Source organism: Onychostoma macrolepis, chromosome 22 (genome assembly GCF_012432095.1).
Source record: "Onychostoma macrolepis isolate SWU-2019 chromosome 22, ASM1243209v1, whole genome shotgun sequence".
Lineage (NCBI taxonomy): Eukaryota > Metazoa > Chordata > Actinopteri > Cypriniformes > Cyprinidae > Onychostoma > Onychostoma macrolepis.
In genome coordinates this window covers 1,134,446-1,151,421 of record NC_081176.1, presented here as the reverse complement: position 1 = coordinate 1,151,421, position 16,976 = coordinate 1,134,446, and the positions used below count along the sequence as shown (strand labels likewise).

Genomic DNA, 16,976 nt, shown 5'->3' with positions numbered 1-16,976 from the left:
CCCTAGTCGATTTATATTGTGAAAGATAAATATAAGACCATTTTCTAAAAGTTTAAAATAAAGTGTCAGTGTAGGATATGTACATTGGAGGATGGAGGGTAGTGGTTAGGTGAAACCATAGGTAGTGGGGGCCCCTTTTGAAAATCTGCTTAGGGCCCCCAAAATGCTAGGGCCGGCTTTGGCCTAACCCATGTTTACAACTCCACCTGATTAGCTAACTAGCTAGCAGCAGAACATACAAAGGTTAATGCTTGTCAGTTTAACTAAAGTTTATTTTAGCTAATATAGGTGACCTTTAAGGGATAGTTCACCCAAAAATGAAAATTTGCTGTTAATTAACACAGCCATTTGGACTGTGCTCATTCAAGGATTTTTTTTTATTTTTGTATTGCATGGATGGAGAAATAGCATACTGTAGGCTAATTGTCTGAAATGGATATGCATATTCAAATGAAACATATGTTAATACTATGACAATTGTTATGTAAGTGACCGAAACAATATTTAAAAAAAAAAAAACTGCTTACAAGGGAAACTGTGGTACAGTGGTCATTTACATATAAATGCACACACACACACACACACATATATATATATATATATATATATACAGTGGGGGGAAAAAAAATATTTGATCCCCTGCTGATTTTGTACGTTTGCCCGCTGACAAAGAAATGATCAGTCTATAATTTTAATGGTAGGTTTATTTTAACAGTGAGAGGCAGAATAACAACAAAAACAATCCAGAAAAAACACATTTCAAAAAAGTTATAAATTGATTTGCATTTTAATGAGTCAAATAAGTATTTGATCCCCGATCAATCAGCAAGATTTCTGGCTCCCAGGTGTCTTTTATACAGATAAGGAGCTGAGATTAGGAGCACTTCTTGTTGGGGAAGTCGTGGCCTAATGGTTAGAGAGTCAGACTTGCAACCTAAAGGTTGTGAGTTTGAGTCTTAGATCCAGCAGGAATTGTAGGTGGGGGGAGAGAATGTAAAGCAATGTAAAGCACTGAACCCACAAGTGCCAGTATATTGAATTCAGTATGTAGTGTTTGTGAGATGCTATTAATCTAAACTTTTTTAATTATAACAGCTTTTTGATCATACAGTATAGAATCAAGCAGTGTAATAATTTATGAAGGATTTTAAAAGCACGATAAGTCACAAACATTTTGAACTACAGTGTCATTTAAAAACAGAGAGACATCAAGAATCGGTGTATGAATCTCAACAATGGTGATAATCAAAAGCTTCATGCTGCAATGCATGCTGGGTATCTAGTCTCTGTGCAGTGAGTACACTTTGACCTTACATTGTGACCATAGTATGAGCTCACATTGAGGGCGCTGTGAAGTTACACTTTTATCTCACTGTGGCCTCACATTGTGACCTCATCACGAGTATCCTGGGAGATCAGGGTGAGATCAAATTGTTGACTGGATTGACTTTCCTGTTGTTTCTGTTTCTCACATTCCTTCTCGTTCTCTCTTTATCTTCTCTCGCAACTCTCTCTCTTTTTCCTCTATGTTTTTAATGACTCTTTTATATTGTTCTTCTCTTTCTCTAAACGCTTCTCTCTCTCTACAACTTCTTTCACCCTCTTGTGCGAGGGTCCTATAATAATTATTCCATATTTCCTGTTCTTTCTTTCTATTTCTCTCCTCCTCTTCATCTCTGCTTTGTCTTGCTATTTTTAACCGTCTCTCCCAATCCTCTTGATCTCTCTTCATCTCCTCTTCTTCTCTCTTTTTCTCTGTTTTATATTGTTCTTCTCTTTCTCTAAATTCGTCTTCTCTTCTCCTTCTCTCTCTGTCACACTTCTGTCTTTCTTCCTCCATCATCATCTTCATCATCTTTTTCTCTTCTTCATGTTTGAACTGAAGATCTTCTTTCTCTCTCTGACTTTTTTCTCTCTCTTCTTTAAGTTTCTTATAATATTCATCCCACATCGCCTGTTCTTTCTTTCTCCATTTCTCCTCCTCTTCTTCTCTTCTTTGTTTTTCCTGTTGTTTCTGTTTCTCCCATTCCTCTCGTTCTCTCTTCAGCTCCTCTCGTATCTTTCTCTCTTGTTCCTCTCTTTCTTTAATGTCTCTTTTATATTGTTCTTCACTCTCTCTAAATTCTTCTTCTCTTCTCTTTCTCTCTTTGTCATGACTCTGTCGTTCTTCTTTCATAATCATCTTCATCTTCTCTTTCTCTTCTTCATGTTTGTTCATCAGTTCTTCTCTTTCTCTGATCACTTGCTCCAATTTCTCCATCAGTATCGTCTTTTGTTGTTCTTGTATGTGTCTCTCCATCTCTCTGAACATCTTACATGAGTAGTAACTCTCTCCGTTCTCTTTCACCATGTTGTCTATCTTCTGCAGTAGATCAGTCACCTGTGTTCGGTCTTCAGTCTCATTATTGAACACATGATATCTGTTTCCACACGATTCAATCAGCTGATTCAGAGCAGATCCAGGTTTTCCCAGAAACTGTTCAATGGTTTTGTTCTTCAGATCATCTCCTCTGGTGAAGAGCACCATGGTGTACTTTAAAGAGTTTTCACCAAACGTCTCTTGGATGATCTTCACTGATGTTTTCTCTTCTTGAGTGAATCGTTGTCCTAAATTGAGCACAATAATGAACACATGTGGTCCAGGCAGGATCATGGAGATGCAGTTAGTAATTTCTCTCTGGATCTCCTCATTAGTCAGATCAGTATCAAACAGTCCTGGAGTGTCGATCACAGTAATGTGTCTGCCGTTGATTTCAGCTGTTTCTCTCTGACACACTTTAGTTACGGATGTTTGAGAAATGTCTGATATAAACACTTCTCCTCCCAAAATGGTGTTTCCAGTTGAACTCTTCCCAGCTCCAGTTTTTCCCAGCAGCACAATCCTCAGTTCATCTTTTATGTCTCTTGAATCTAAAGATATAATAATAATAATAATAATAATAAAGATATATTGAATTTCAAATAAAGACTGTAGACTTTAACAATCATGAAAAGTGTTTAATCCATGCAGATTAGCTGATCATTACCTTGTGACTGAAACCATGTCTCTAATGAATGGATTTTCCTCTTCATTTCTTCTAATTCCTTCAGTTTCTCCATCTGTGCCTCCATCAATGTCTCTGTGGAGAAACAAACACCACTATTTTTCTCAACCATCTGCTCCAGTTTCTCCATCAACACAGACACTTGTGTGTTCAGGTCAATGAACTGATGTCGTCCTCCTAAACTCTGAATGACAGACTGTGTTTCTTCATTTAGTTCTGCTGTCTGATGCTCTGGATTCTGCTTTATGAGGATCATGATGTGTTTGTTGATTCTTGAGCTGAATATCCTCTGGATCTCCTCTATTTCTGCTCTGTCTTCATTATTAAGTGGAGCATCAGGAATGATGAAGATGAAAACATGAACTCCAGGATGACAGAGAGACACACAGCGGTGAGTCTGACGCATCACTTCCTCCTCTGAGAGCTGAGTGTTGAACAGAGCTGGAAGCTCCAGCAGACTGATCAGACGTCCATCAAGCTCCACGTCTCTCCTCACACACTCTGAGCTGAGCTCTGATCTTCTCTCGCTCTGCTTCAGGATCAGGTTTGAGATGAAGGATTTTAATCCTCTGTTACTCCCACACACAACCAGACTCAGCTTCACACTCTCTGGATCTGCATAAAAGGAAAAAGTTTAACAATGTCGCTGGAACTTAAGTTTAATTAATGCTGAATTTCCATCATGCCAGAATTACTGTTAACTATTTATGACTGATGAGTGAACATTATTCAGAAATTATTGTTTCAGAAAGAAGATCAATAAACATAGAATTCACTGGGGACCTGTAAAATTAGAAATTACATTTAAATGCATATTCAGCAGTAAAATGAACTAATATTACCAAAACCAACATCAACAAAAGATTAACATTAATGCTGTCAATCAATAATAAAACAAACAAACAAAAAAAAAACTAATTATTCCCACATTTTCTGTAATTAATCGTGATTATAATCGCATATTAATACATTTATATTGTCATAATTTCACATTGAATCTCCAAATTAATGTACAGTATAAACAACATAAAGATGGCATATTTTTAATATATGTTTAATTAATATGTATTATGTAGCCTATTTTTAATGACCAATATCATTGATACCAATGATGCTATTGGTGTCTCAATTAAATGCATTTTTCCCCTCAATTTTAGCTATTAATTATAGCTATTCATCATTACAGTATAATTGAAAGCCATTATTTTTTACATTTAATAGGCTCTTAAAAAATAACTTTTCATTTAAGTGAACTTAAAACAAGTCTTCACATAAACTATAAATAGTATATGCAAAAACTATAGATCTTTATTCAAGCTACTAAATCTTTATTCAAACTGTAAAAATGAATCAGCGAGCAGAGCAGTCGTGTGAATTGTCTTTTTCTTTTACGTCTGACACACATCCGGTTTTCTCCAAAATCTTTATGGTCATTTTGGACTTTATAATTTATAAACCCCTTAAACCGATGGCCCTGATCATCTTCGTCCAGTGCCTGCACTATTCCTCACCAGAAGTAATGACCGATAACTACTAATTTGTACTCATTCAAGGCCGGATGAAGATGATTGGCGGGCCGCCAATTGAATACCCCTCCTCTAAATATTCTAGACACTGAGTTCTTGAGTGTTGAATTATTTCCACACAGTACAATGTTCAGCTTTACTTTCCCGTAGTTGTCACTGAAACAATATTTAGAGACAGTAGACTCAGTACAGCTTTGGTACCAAATGTACCAGATCTTAAACAACAACGAAAATATTATATCTGTAAAATATAATTAGAAAGCAGTACATTGTTTTATCATCTGAAGGCTGTCTGTCATTTCCAGTCTCTAATACTGCACAGTACCTACAGTATTAAAAAACACAAAAATCATTCCACACATAATCTTTATCCTGAAAAAAAAGACTGACAAACCTCTTCCATCATGTCCTGTTTTTGTGCTCTTTTTGAGATCAGAGTCCTCCTCTTTGTCTTTTTCTCTGACTGAACTTCCAGATCTGCTCAGATCTTCAATCACTGATGTTCCATCACCTTCGTCCTCATACATGTTACAGATGAGAAATTCTTCACATTCTTCCTTAAGTATCTTCTCTGTCTTTCTGAATAATTCAGAGCACCATCCTGGGTTTACTATGTCAAATTGAAGGCATCCTCCTCCACACTCCTTTATTAAATCATGAATAGCATTATTTGTGGTCATATAAGGCAGGGACATAAATCCAGGTGTTTCTTCATCAGTAGTCAGCACTATAGTGTGTTTCATGGCCTGGTAACTGAAGAGGTTCAGCACAGAATTCACTCTCTGTCTGTCGTTCTCTCCAAAGTCATTATACTGCAGTATGACTATCATCACATGAGGTCCTGGAGCAGACAGAGACACACACCCTGCCACTGCCTCTATTATCTGATGCTGTGAGAGATCTGGCTGGAGCAGGATACTGTTGATGACTGTGATCTTTCTCTCCTCCACCTCTCCACTGATCCTCACACTGTGCTGCTGTGAATAAGATGCAGATTCTACGTTAAATGCTTCTGTTCCCAGTATAGTGTTTCCAACTCGGCTGTTTTCTGGTCCATTCTTTCCTATCAGCACAATCCTCAGATCACTCACTGAAAAAGAGGACAAACACAAGGACAAACACACACACACACACGTTAGGTTTATAGTGTACAAACTGTGTATATACCCCTAAACACAACCCTCACATAAAATGTTCTCCAATGTACAAATACACACACACACACACTCTCTCTCTCTCTCTCTCTCTCTCTCTCTCACCCAGTTCCCTATCTCTTGGTCACTATGAGTTATGTCGTGACGACATAAGGGAATTCACTTGGGAGCCCCAATCATCTCTGACTTCAAGAGAAAACGCCAGTGAATATTGGCTAGTGGATTTTGCATACCTGAGCCACTTCCCTTGCATACGGGTATAAATAGGCTACAGGTGCATCCACTCATCAGATTTTTGCTTCAGAGCTGAGTGGATGAACATGTTGATCTCCACAAAGCCATTCATCATCTGTCTGGAAGCTGTTCTGGTTGGCGTCACAATGCGAACAGCGGTGTCCCTGTCTGCAGCGATTCCCCTGGGCACTTCAACTAAAAGAGCAGATTTCCTAAAAGAGCATCCAGCCTGTCTGGGCATCCAGCACGCTGAAGCTGCTTTCGTGGATGGTTTATACGTTCATTTTGAGCGTGTAACCATGGCAGCGCTGTGATCGCGCCTCTCTCTCCTCACGGGGATGGGAGGGGCTCCCTCTGTCACTACCCGCGCTGGCTTCTCTGTCACGAGCAGAGAACCATCGGCTAGTGCTCCGGGCGATCTGAGGGTTACAGTGAGAGCTTTCCGCCGGGCCAGTCCCCATGGACCTTTCACTCCTCCCGCAGCAGCTGCTCTGTTCGGCTCCCTGGTGATTCTGCTGTGCCATCTTACGGCGTGCCCAGCGTTTCATTCGGCGCGCCGATATAATGTTAATATTGCAGTAATATAATATATAAATAAAATATATAAAATTAATATTTCAATTAAGCAAACAGAATTAAATTCCGCTGTCAAGCAAAAGAAACGAGTGTACTTACTCTAAGGACAAATAGACCTATTTGTTAGCAGAGGCTGTAATTAGCTCCGCCCACCAATGCCTGGCTGCGATAAACAGCACTGCAGAAGACACGTGTATTACTATAGTATCAGTGGCGCAGTGAGTAAAAGACGCGAGATTTGTGCTTTGAACTCGTGCAACTCATTTTCCCATCACATACCAGATCAGAAAGGCATTTATTTTCAATATAAAATTAAGTAAATATTTGAAAGTGGAAATTAAACACCTCATTAATAATACAGTGTGCTTAGCTGAAGGTAGGTTTTTGTCCCAATAAAGCGGCTTTCATCAAATCAAATTTATGATTATTTACACTCAAAATGTTATTGCATACTGTTTTATAATGTACTACAGTACTGAAGTATAAATATCTGCCACCTAACTACTATTTACACACCTGTTTCTAAAGAAAATGCTGCTATTTTAGTGTAAACAGAATTTATCATTATTTGCGCTTGGTGTAACTAGAATATATCACTTTTTCCAATTAGTGTAACTGCCAAAAATATCATTAAAGAGAGGTCAGTTAAAGACAGCTCATTCAGTTCAGTCCAATAGCCTATGTAAAGTTCTTCAATTATGAAATGAGTTCAATTGGGCAATATAGCATTTTTTACTAATATGAAGCCTTCTTAACAAGCCTTTGTATAAAGAATAGTTATCACATTTGTTTGTAAGGTAACAACCTTGACAGCTGTGCTTGTTTGTGTTGTTTGTTTGTGTTTGTCATGTGACAATTAAGCATACTACTCTGAAACATTCGTTGCTTATTGTATACTGTTTCACACACTATTCTTTAAAAAATAGTAGGTAGTATGCACTGTGTACTGGGCAGTAAGCAGTAAGCAAGTATGCCGTTTCGAACACAGCCTCTGTCTCCTCTCAACTATCTGTGATTAGCTGCTTGATTAGCTGCTTCAGGTGTGTTTAATTAGGGTTGGAGCTAAACTCTGCAGGACACCGGCCCTCCAGGACCGAATTTGGACAGCCCTGCTCTATACTATAGTCTTAATCTATATTTGTATACAATTATATTTTCTGTTTTGTTCTTTGAAATAAAAAAAAAAGATCACTGTTATCAGTTTGGTTTTTTAGAGGCACCATGCATAAAATGGGATGCAGACACTGAAAATATACTGTATGTAGTCAATTGAACTTAAAGCTACTTTACTGGCTTAAATATTTCACATGCAGAATTGCCAAAGCAAAAGAAAAATGTCTAAAATTATACAAAATAAATAAATAAACAAGAACCATGACAGAGGAAAGATTAAAATAAGAAAGGCAGCAGCTATTTGCACTAAGTGCAAATAGATATAGATTCTATTTACACTATGTTAAAATAGCAGGATTTTCTGCTATTTATACTACTTATTGCAAAATAGTGGCAATTATCTGCACCTCAGTATTGTAGTACATTGTAAAACAGTATGCATTAATAACTTATTGAGTGTAAATTATAATTTTAATACAAATTATTAAATGGATGCCACCTTATTGGGACAATAAGGCCTCCCTCACAACTTTTTGATTATTTCCTTCATTTTTATTGAAAATAAATGTTTTTCTGATGTGATGTGACGATGTGATTTGAAATTTGAAAAGGGAGAAAAAAAACTTAGCCAGATGGCAGATTCGAACCCCGGTCGATCGCGTCAAAATGTGAACAGCACACGTTTTACCATCTGTGCCACTAGTGTTGACAGCTGCTATATATCTTTTGTAATGTTGACTATCATATTAAGAAATATATAAGGTGCCATTAAAGTGTAATATTAAAAAATACACAGTGAAGTAAAGTGCAACAGAATGTTAAAAATTGTAAATAAAATACTACACAGATATTACAGAATAAACTCTGTAATTCCGTATAATTTTACCTCAGATGAAACATGGTTAAAATCATGGATATGTGCCGTTACATTTTACTGTTTTTGTGCCCTTCTTTTTTCCACCTTAGCGTTCTTTAATACTTTTACATTTTATTAGAGTATTCTGTTAAGTATGCGCATGCGTTTTAACCTAACGTCATCACGCAATGCAAATTACACACGCATGTGCCGTCATCACGTTACCGCGCATGCATATTATAGACATACCATACGTCACTTTGCGCATGCGCGGTAAACACATATGTGACGTACAGTCTGCAGTGAGGGGTGTCTCCTGAGAGGAGCGATGTCAACAATGTGCACTTTCTCGACGCTCTCGTCTCCCAGGCTGGACTGTTCGGCGATGCTGTCAAGGACTGTGCCCAGTAGTTCTCGGCAGTACAAGCCGAGATAGTGCACCATCTTGCTGGATGCACTATCTGCCACCACTCTACCGCAGGGCAAACCCAGTCTGCTCATGTGTCAGAACACGACGCCTTCTGTACCATCCAGTCTGCTCCCCTCCACTGCACCACCGTGGGTATGTCGATTGTCCCTTTGGTGCCACTCGCACGGAGTTTGGGGGCGTGGTTTGTGCTGCCCAACCCGTCCTGCAGGCTCATTCGCACAATCCGACTCGCCGATGCGATTCAATTCTCCAGGCGACCTCCCAAGCTCAGCAGCGCTCTCGAGACTTCGGTGGCAGTCCGATATGCACTTGTCTTGATTTACAGCCCTTACTTCATCATACCTAAGAAAGGTGATGGCCTTCGGGCCAATCCTGGATCTGCGAATCTCGAATCGGGCCATTCTCAAGCTCCCATTCAAGATGTTGACGCAGAAGTGCATCATCAGATGCATCCAACCCCAGGATTGGTTTGCAGCGGTCGACCTGAAGGACGCTTACTTTCATGTCGAGGGTCAGGCATGGCAGTACAAGGTCCTCCCCTTCGGGCTCTCCCTGTCCCCTCGTGTCTTTACGTAAGTCACGGAGGGCGCCCTTGCCCCGTTTCTGGAAGTGGGCATTAGGATCCTCAACTTTCTCGAGCATGGCCCGCGAATGTCTCAAGCATGGCAAGAACAGTTGTGCGATCACAGGGACCTGGTGCTCCGGCACCTCAGCCAGTTGGGGATTTGGGTCAACTGGGAAAAGGGCAAGCTCTCCCCCATGCGGAGAAACTCTTTTCTCAGTATGGCGTTAGACTCGGTGAGTGTGGTGGTGCATCCCACCAACGAGTGTGCCCAGTCCATGCTGACCTGCCTGAGTTCCTTCAGAGGCAGGATGTTGGTACCACTGAAACACTTTCAGAGGCTCCTGGGGCATATGGCATCCGCAGCCGCAGTCTCCAACGCATTGCCACTCATTCAGCCCCTGGACGGACCTTGTCCTTCTACGGGTCGAAGTAGGCATGTCGTTGTCACAATGGATGTCTCCAGTGCGGGATGGTGCGCTACATGCAACGGGCAGGCGTTCTGGACAGGGCCTTCACTGCTTTGGCACATCAACTGCCTCGAGTTGCTAGCAGTGCTACTAGCCTTGCATGGACAAACACTGTGGCTGTCTCGTACATCAACTGGCAGGGTTGTCTACGATCACGTCGCATTTCACAACTCACCCGCCATCTCTTCTTCTAGAGTCAGACAGCGCAAGTTGCTGCGTGCCGTCCACATCCTGGGGGAGCACAATCGTGCAACCGATGTGCTCTCACGACAGCTCACATTCCCCGAAGAATGGAGACTCCATCCCGAGACGATACGGCTGTTCTGGAGTCAATTCGGGGAACCTCAGGTAAACCCGGTTGCCTCCCACGAGTCCTCCCACGGCCAGTTGTATGACTCCCTGACCGAGGCCCCCTCGGCACAGACGCACTGGTGCGCAGCTGTCCTAGGGTTTTACTCAAGTTTGCGCTTCCCCCAGTGAGTGAAGAGTGCCTCGTATTCAGCCGGACTACTCTCACGTTGTCCTGAGACCCCGGCCTGGATCGTGCCCAAGGTTCGCACTCGCCCTTCTGTGATCAGGTGATGAACTTGCAAGGACTGTATAACATAATAATATACAAATATGAAAAATGAATAAATCCATTATAAAATAATAAATAGTATAATATATAATATATATATATATATATATATATATATATTATACAACAGAAATATATTAAATGAATGAATCTATACATTTTAATTATAATAAACAAACGTTACAATTATAGCAAATGAATAAATCATAAATGAAAAACTTCAAATAATGAATAAAACACAAATATAACAAATACATAAAATTATAAATTAAAATGCTCCATTGGGACAAGACCATGGGAATCAGATAAGCCCTTTACACAATCTGACATGGCTGTGGTTGGAATTGAACTGCGGGTTTCGTCTGGCCAGAGGAGAACTGGCCCCCTCGACTGAGCCTGGTTTCTCCCAAGGTTTTTTTTCTCCATTCTGTCACAGAGGGAGTTTTGGTTCCTTGCCGCTGTCGCCTCTGGCTTGCTCAGTTGGGGACACTTAATTTCTAGCGATTATCGTCGATTTAATTGCACAGATACTATTTAAACTAAACTGAGCTAGACAATGACATCTCTGATTTCAATAATGGAATGCCTTTAACTGAAAATTGAGTGTTTAATCTTATGATTATACATTACTGACACTCTATCCTCCAATTTGATACTGTTAAGTGCTTTGACACAATCTGTATTGTTAAAAGCGCTATATAAATAAAGGTGACTTGACTTGACTGCCCTCGGAGGAGGTAGACCCAGCCCTGGCGTTGCTGTGTCCCGTAAGAGCACTGCGCATATACGTGGACCGCACCCAGAGTTTTAGAAGCTCTGAGCAGCTCTTTGTCTTCCACGGAGGTCAGCAGAAAGGGAGGGCTGTCTTCAAGCAGAGGTTGGCCCATTGGATAGTGGATGCCATCGCCTTGGCGTACCAATCTCAAGGCGAGCCATACCCCCCGGGGGTGAGGGCTCACTCCCCGCGGAGTGTTGCCTCCTCCTATGCGTTAGCACACGCCACCTCTCTGGCAGACATCGGTTGAGCACCTGAACACCTTCGCCAGATTTTACAGACTCCGCGTTGAGCCAGTTTCTTCCTATGTGTTGGGTAACAGGTAAGTGGCGGGAAGAGCTGGCCGGTGTCACACTTGCTGCACCATTCCCCCTCACCCGGGGATGCGAGCGCCTTTTTCCTCCTCCAGTAAGTTCCCCAGATGGCGAACCCTGGTGGAGTTCCTCCAGCACCCCTGGCAGTCAGACTGGGCGGAGCAGTGGCTTGGCTATCTCCAGCGGCGATGTACTCACCTGTAGTCCCTGCGAGTACCGAGGTCAGTGAATTTGTGCTGGGGCGATGGGAAGGTTACGACCTTTGCATGACATTTGTCTGTCACGCGCTTGCTTGTCAACATTTTCAATGCCATTAGGCTGAGATGGGGTTCAGGTTGTAGCGTTTTCATAACTCGTAGTGACCGACAGATAGGGAATGTCTCGGTTACGTATGAAACCCTCGTTCCCTCATGGAGGGAATGGAGACGTTCCCATGCCACAATTCTGAACCATCGCTGGGTGCCAGGGACACGTTCTCGGCTCCTCAGCGGAAAACATGATTAGTGGATGCACCTGTCACCTATTTATACCCATATGCATGGGAAGTGGCTCAGGTATGCAAAATCTACTAGCCAATATTCATTGGCGTTTTCTCTTAAAGTCAGAGATGATTGGGGCTCTCAAGTGAATCTCCTAATTTCGTCATAACATAATGTCTCCATTCCCTCAGGGAACGAGGGTTACATACGTAACCGAGACAATCTCCCTTCACTTAGTCTGTATATATAGGCATCATTTTCAGTTGATTCCTGGTGCGGTTCTTGTTGCTGTTTAAAGTGAATTGACGTGAAAAGTGAAGGTTAGTGTTGGTTTGTGAATTTGTAGTAGGTATTATTAGTGAGAACCACTCACCAAATCGGTAAAACCATCATCAGATGCATCCAACCCCAGGATTGGTTTGCAGCGGTCGACCTGAAGGACGCTTACTTTCATGTCGAGGGTCAGGCATGGCAGTACAAGGTCCTCCCTTCGGCTCTCCCTGTCCCTCGTGTCTTTACGTAAGTCACGGAGGCGCCCTTGCCCGTTTCTGGAAGTGGGCATTAGGATCCTCAACTTTCTCGAGCATGGCCCGCGAATGTCTCAAGCATGGCAAGAACAGTTGTGCGATCACAGGGACCTGGTGCTCCGGCACCTCAGCCAGTTGGGGATTTGGGTCAACTGGGAAAGGGCAAGCTCTCCCCATGCGGAGAAACTCTTTTCTCAGTATGGCGTTAGACTCGGTGAGTGTGGTGGTGCATCCCACCAACGAGTGTGCCCAGTCCATGCTGACCTGCCTGAGTTCCTTCAGAGGCAGGATGTTGGTACCACTGAAACACTTTCAGAGGCTCCTGGGGCATATGGCATCCGCAGCGCAGTCTCCAACGCATTGCCACTCATTCAGCCCCTGGACGGACCTTGTCCTTCTACGGGTCGAAGTAGGCATGTCGTTGTCACAATGGATGTCTCCAGTGCGGGATGGTGCGCTACATGCAACGGGCAGGCGTTCTGGACAGGGCCTTCACTGCTTTGGCACATCAACTGCCTCGAGTTGCTAGCAGTGCTACTAGCCTTGCATGGACAAACACTGCGGCTGTCTCGTACATCAACTGGCAGGGTTGTCTACGATCACGTCGCATTTCACAACTCACCCGCCATCTCTTCTTCTAGAGTCAGACAGCGCAAGTTGCTGCGTGCGTCCACATCCTGGGGAGCACAATCGTGCAACCGATGTGCTCTCACGACAGCTCACATTCCCCGAAGAATGGAGACTCCATCCCGAGACGATACGGCTGTTCTGGAGTCAATTCGGGGAACCTCAGGTAAACCCGGTTGCCTCCCACGAGTCCTCCCACGGCCAGTTGTATGACTCCCTGACCGAGGCCCCTCGGCACAGACGCACTGGTGCGCAGCTGTCCTAGGGTTTTACTCAAGTTTGCGCTTCCCCCAGTGAGTGAAGAGTGCCTCGTATTCAGCCGGACTACTCTCACGTTGTCCTGAGACCCCGGCCTGGATACGTGCCCAAGGTTCGCACTACGCCCTTCCGTGATCAGGTGATGAACTTGCAAGGACTGTATAACATAATAATATACAAATATGAAAAATGAATAAATCCATTATAAAATAATAAATAGTATAATATATAATATATATATATATATATATATATATATATTATACAACAGAAATATATTAAATGAATGAATCTATACATTTTAATTATAATAAACAAACGTTACAATTATAGCAAATGAATAAATCATAAATGAAAAACTTCAAATAATGAATAAAACACAAATATAACAAATACATTAAATTATAAATTAAAATGCTCCATTGGGACAAGACCATGGGAATCAGATAAGCCCTTTACACAATCTGACATGGCTGTGGTTGGAATTGAACTGCGGGTTTCGTCTAAATCACCAACAGGACTCCTCCAGCCAGGAATTTAGTGTCTGCTGAAATCAACATCTGCTTTCAGAACATCCAAAATGACCACAGAATCTGGAACTTCACTTCGAAAGATTTGGTCAATCTTTGGAAATATTTTGCAGCTTGTTTAAAAATATGACCTTCACTATTCAACAGTCAAATTTCAGTCCATTTTATTTCACTTTATAAATTCATTCTACAAATTCAGTGGTTCAGATTTGGATGAATATTCAACAACACACATCTGGGATCTGCAGTAGCAGTGCGTATATGGAGAAAACGCTGATCCACAGCTTGGAAACTGGAGTATCATCTAGAATGATTAATGTGCTCGTAAAACTAAAATGATTTAATGTTATTTTTCTCTGACACAAATCTGTGGTACATGATTTGTTGGTCTATTTCTTACACAAACCTAATGGAAATGGTTTTAAAGATCTTGGAATATAGCACATAGGTGTATGTGAAAGTTATTATTATTAATAATAAAATAAGATATTTACCCATATTATTTAATAAAAGGAACACATAAATGTTTCAAGCTGACACATTTTAATATCACTGACAGTGATTTCATTTACTGTTAGGATGATTACTTACTGTTACTGTTTGTCAAAATACTAATACACATTTAGAAATATGCCTCGTTATAATCATTTTAACACTGTAAACAAAGCCGAAATTTATGGAAAATAAGTACTTTTTTTTTTTTTTTTTTTTACAGTATTTTTTTTTTCTTTTCAGTAAATGTAACAATTTATGTCCATACAATTTCTTTGTAATTTAAAGGTAAATCATATTAGTTTTAAATGTGTACTTTTACAGTTGCTGTGGTAAAATAACAACTATAGTAATATAAACAAATTGCTTTACCCAATACGGTACTAAGTTTTCTACAACTATAAGGTATATTATACTACAATACACTACAGTTTACTGTAGTACAAACTAAAGTATACTACAGTATTTATTACAGTTTATCAGTTCACTATAGTTAATACTACAGTATGCAGTAACATTCATTAACAAAGTGTTGTAAATACTATTGTATACATGTATACAGTATAATACACTTTACTATAGTATGGTTCAAAAACACTATAGTATTTACTATAAATGACTATGGTATTTTTTCATGACATGCAGGGTGGCGATTCCGGTGAGAAGCGTGCAATCTGCACGCGTGCTGGTTTTCGCTTTCACTTTCGCTTTCGATTTCGATCGGGTTCAGCGGGCGTGGGGCGATCAAAGTAAATGCCGCATTATGCAACTGAGGGAGAGGCTCAACGAACTTTAACGGTAATGAGGAATAAGAGATGATCGATACAGCACTTAACTGCAGAGCCTGCGGGTAAATTTCCCTCTCAACCTCCAGTGAAACAGGGCCAGGGAGGGGCATTCGCACAGATGTACAGTAGGTCCCTGCTTCACCCACCCACATCAACACATACTTTTTCTTTAGTCATTTATGATTTCATTCACGGTTGTTCGCGGGTAAAGCGAGCAAAAAAACATAATTATGATTAAATATGATAAAAGACAAAATTACTTGATTTAATAACATTTTATAAGAAATGTTCATTTTACAACAAAATTACATTTATATTTATATTAAAAAGCAAAACATACATTTATCATCCAGTTAAGCACTTTTAAATATAGCCTAACAATATCAAATTAATAATGCTTTTTTTTTTTTGTCATACAAATACTCATCTATGCACAACTATTAGTTTTTACTTAGGCTATTTCATAAATGCTTCATAAATAATAGAGGAAATGTTGCTACATATATTTATCCAATTTGATTCTTACCTGAACTTGACGCCATTTCAACGCCAACACTTTGAAATTAATAGAAAGAAAAACGTTGAAAGAACTATAGCTACTGCGCCACGCCCGCGGAGACTGAAAAAAAAACAACAACAAAAACAAATGAGAATCAAATCTTTTGCGTCTATATTCAGTTTTTCTTTTTTAAACCAGAAATTAAATGGGGAAGATGCGGTTTCTTCTTTAATTCTTCTGATGAGTCGAATAAGCTGATACACACATGAATGCAGCAGCTCCTGACCATGAATTTGGGTGCGGCAGATTCTGAGACTAGGGCTTTATATACGTCACGTTGGGCCGGGGAGGGTTTGGGTGCGGGAGCAATCAGCAATTGTGCGCTGGTTTTTCACTTTCGTTTTCGAATTCGATCACGTTCAGCAGTAAGGAGAATGGGGGCACAATCTTGATACAATTTAGATATAACATGCAAATGTGTTTGTATGGTGAATCTTATGAATATACTGATAACAAAAAAAAATCTAATTATACAATTATATTTGCTAACTGAAAAGTAACACCTTGTAATTGTTGACTCTCTCTTTTCCTTTAGTTTCATTTACTTACTGTTTTGTAATGTGTTTATATATATATATATATATATAAAACCCTTTTCATGATTTTTTTAATGCTATCTATTGTCTTATTTATCCATTAACTTTGTGAAGCATTAAAAAAACAACAAAAAAAAAAAACATCTATGTGGACTGAATTTTGAATCAGTTTTATCTGAACTCTTGATTAAATGACACAACCCAGCAAGCAATTTTGAGTTTAAACAAATGTAAAAGCGCAGTGAAATATTATTTAACAAACTAAACGAAGAAAGCAAATGTGAACTGTTTGCTAATATTTCATTAACACTTCATACATCATTGAGGAAATGTTAAATATGTACATGTATCCACTTTGAATCTTACCTGACGTCATTATAACAATAACACCTTTAAATCGAAATCGAAAGAAAAACGCCTGAAGAGCTTGCTGGGAAATGGACTTAAATTAAACGTGAGCTAGCAGTAGAGCTGTGAGACCAATCAGACTTTAGTTTCCGTTTCGATTTGGCTTATAACCATTGTGAAAGTGAGACAAACATGATA

The 16,976-nt window shown here is 40.3% G+C and overlaps 1 protein-coding gene across 2 annotated transcripts; it reads right to left on the bottom strand.

Annotated features, from left to right (window-relative positions):
* Positions 1-702: 702 nt before the first annotated feature.
* LOC131531239 (GTPase IMAP family member 8-like) lies at positions 703-16,083 on the bottom strand. Of its 2 annotated transcripts, none has more exons than XM_058761894.1 (4): positions 15,862-16,083; positions 4,965-5,660; positions 3,027-3,659; positions 703-2,910 (listed from the first exon to the last, which is right to left on the bottom strand). In XM_058761894.1, the coding sequence occupies exons 1-4, from the start codon at positions 15,875-15,877 to the stop codon at positions 1,469-1,471; spliced, it is 2,787 nt and encodes a 928-aa protein (XP_058617877.1). In that variant the 5' UTR covers positions 15,878-16,083; the 3' UTR covers positions 703-1,468. The 2 variants fall into 2 exon arrangements, with proteins under 2 accessions (XP_058617877.1, XP_058617876.1); XM_058761893.1 differs by lacking the exon at positions 15,862-16,083 and adding an exon at positions 5,958-7,842.
* Between the last annotated feature and the right edge of the window lie 893 nt (positions 16,084-16,976).

Coding starts and splice junctions, on each gene's coding strand:
- LOC131531239 (XM_058761893.1), bottom strand. CDS start 6,012: ATGAGTGGATGCACCTGTAGCCTATTTATACCCGTATGCAAGGGAAGT. Junction 5,661..5,957: donor ATGCAAGGGAAGTGGCTCAG/GTATGCAAAATC, acceptor CCTCTTTTTCAG/TGAGTGATCTGAGGATTGTG. Junction 3,660..4,964: donor AACAGGACATGATGGAAGAG/GTTTGTCAGTCT, acceptor CCTTTTATGCAG/ATCCAGAGAGTGTGAAGCTG.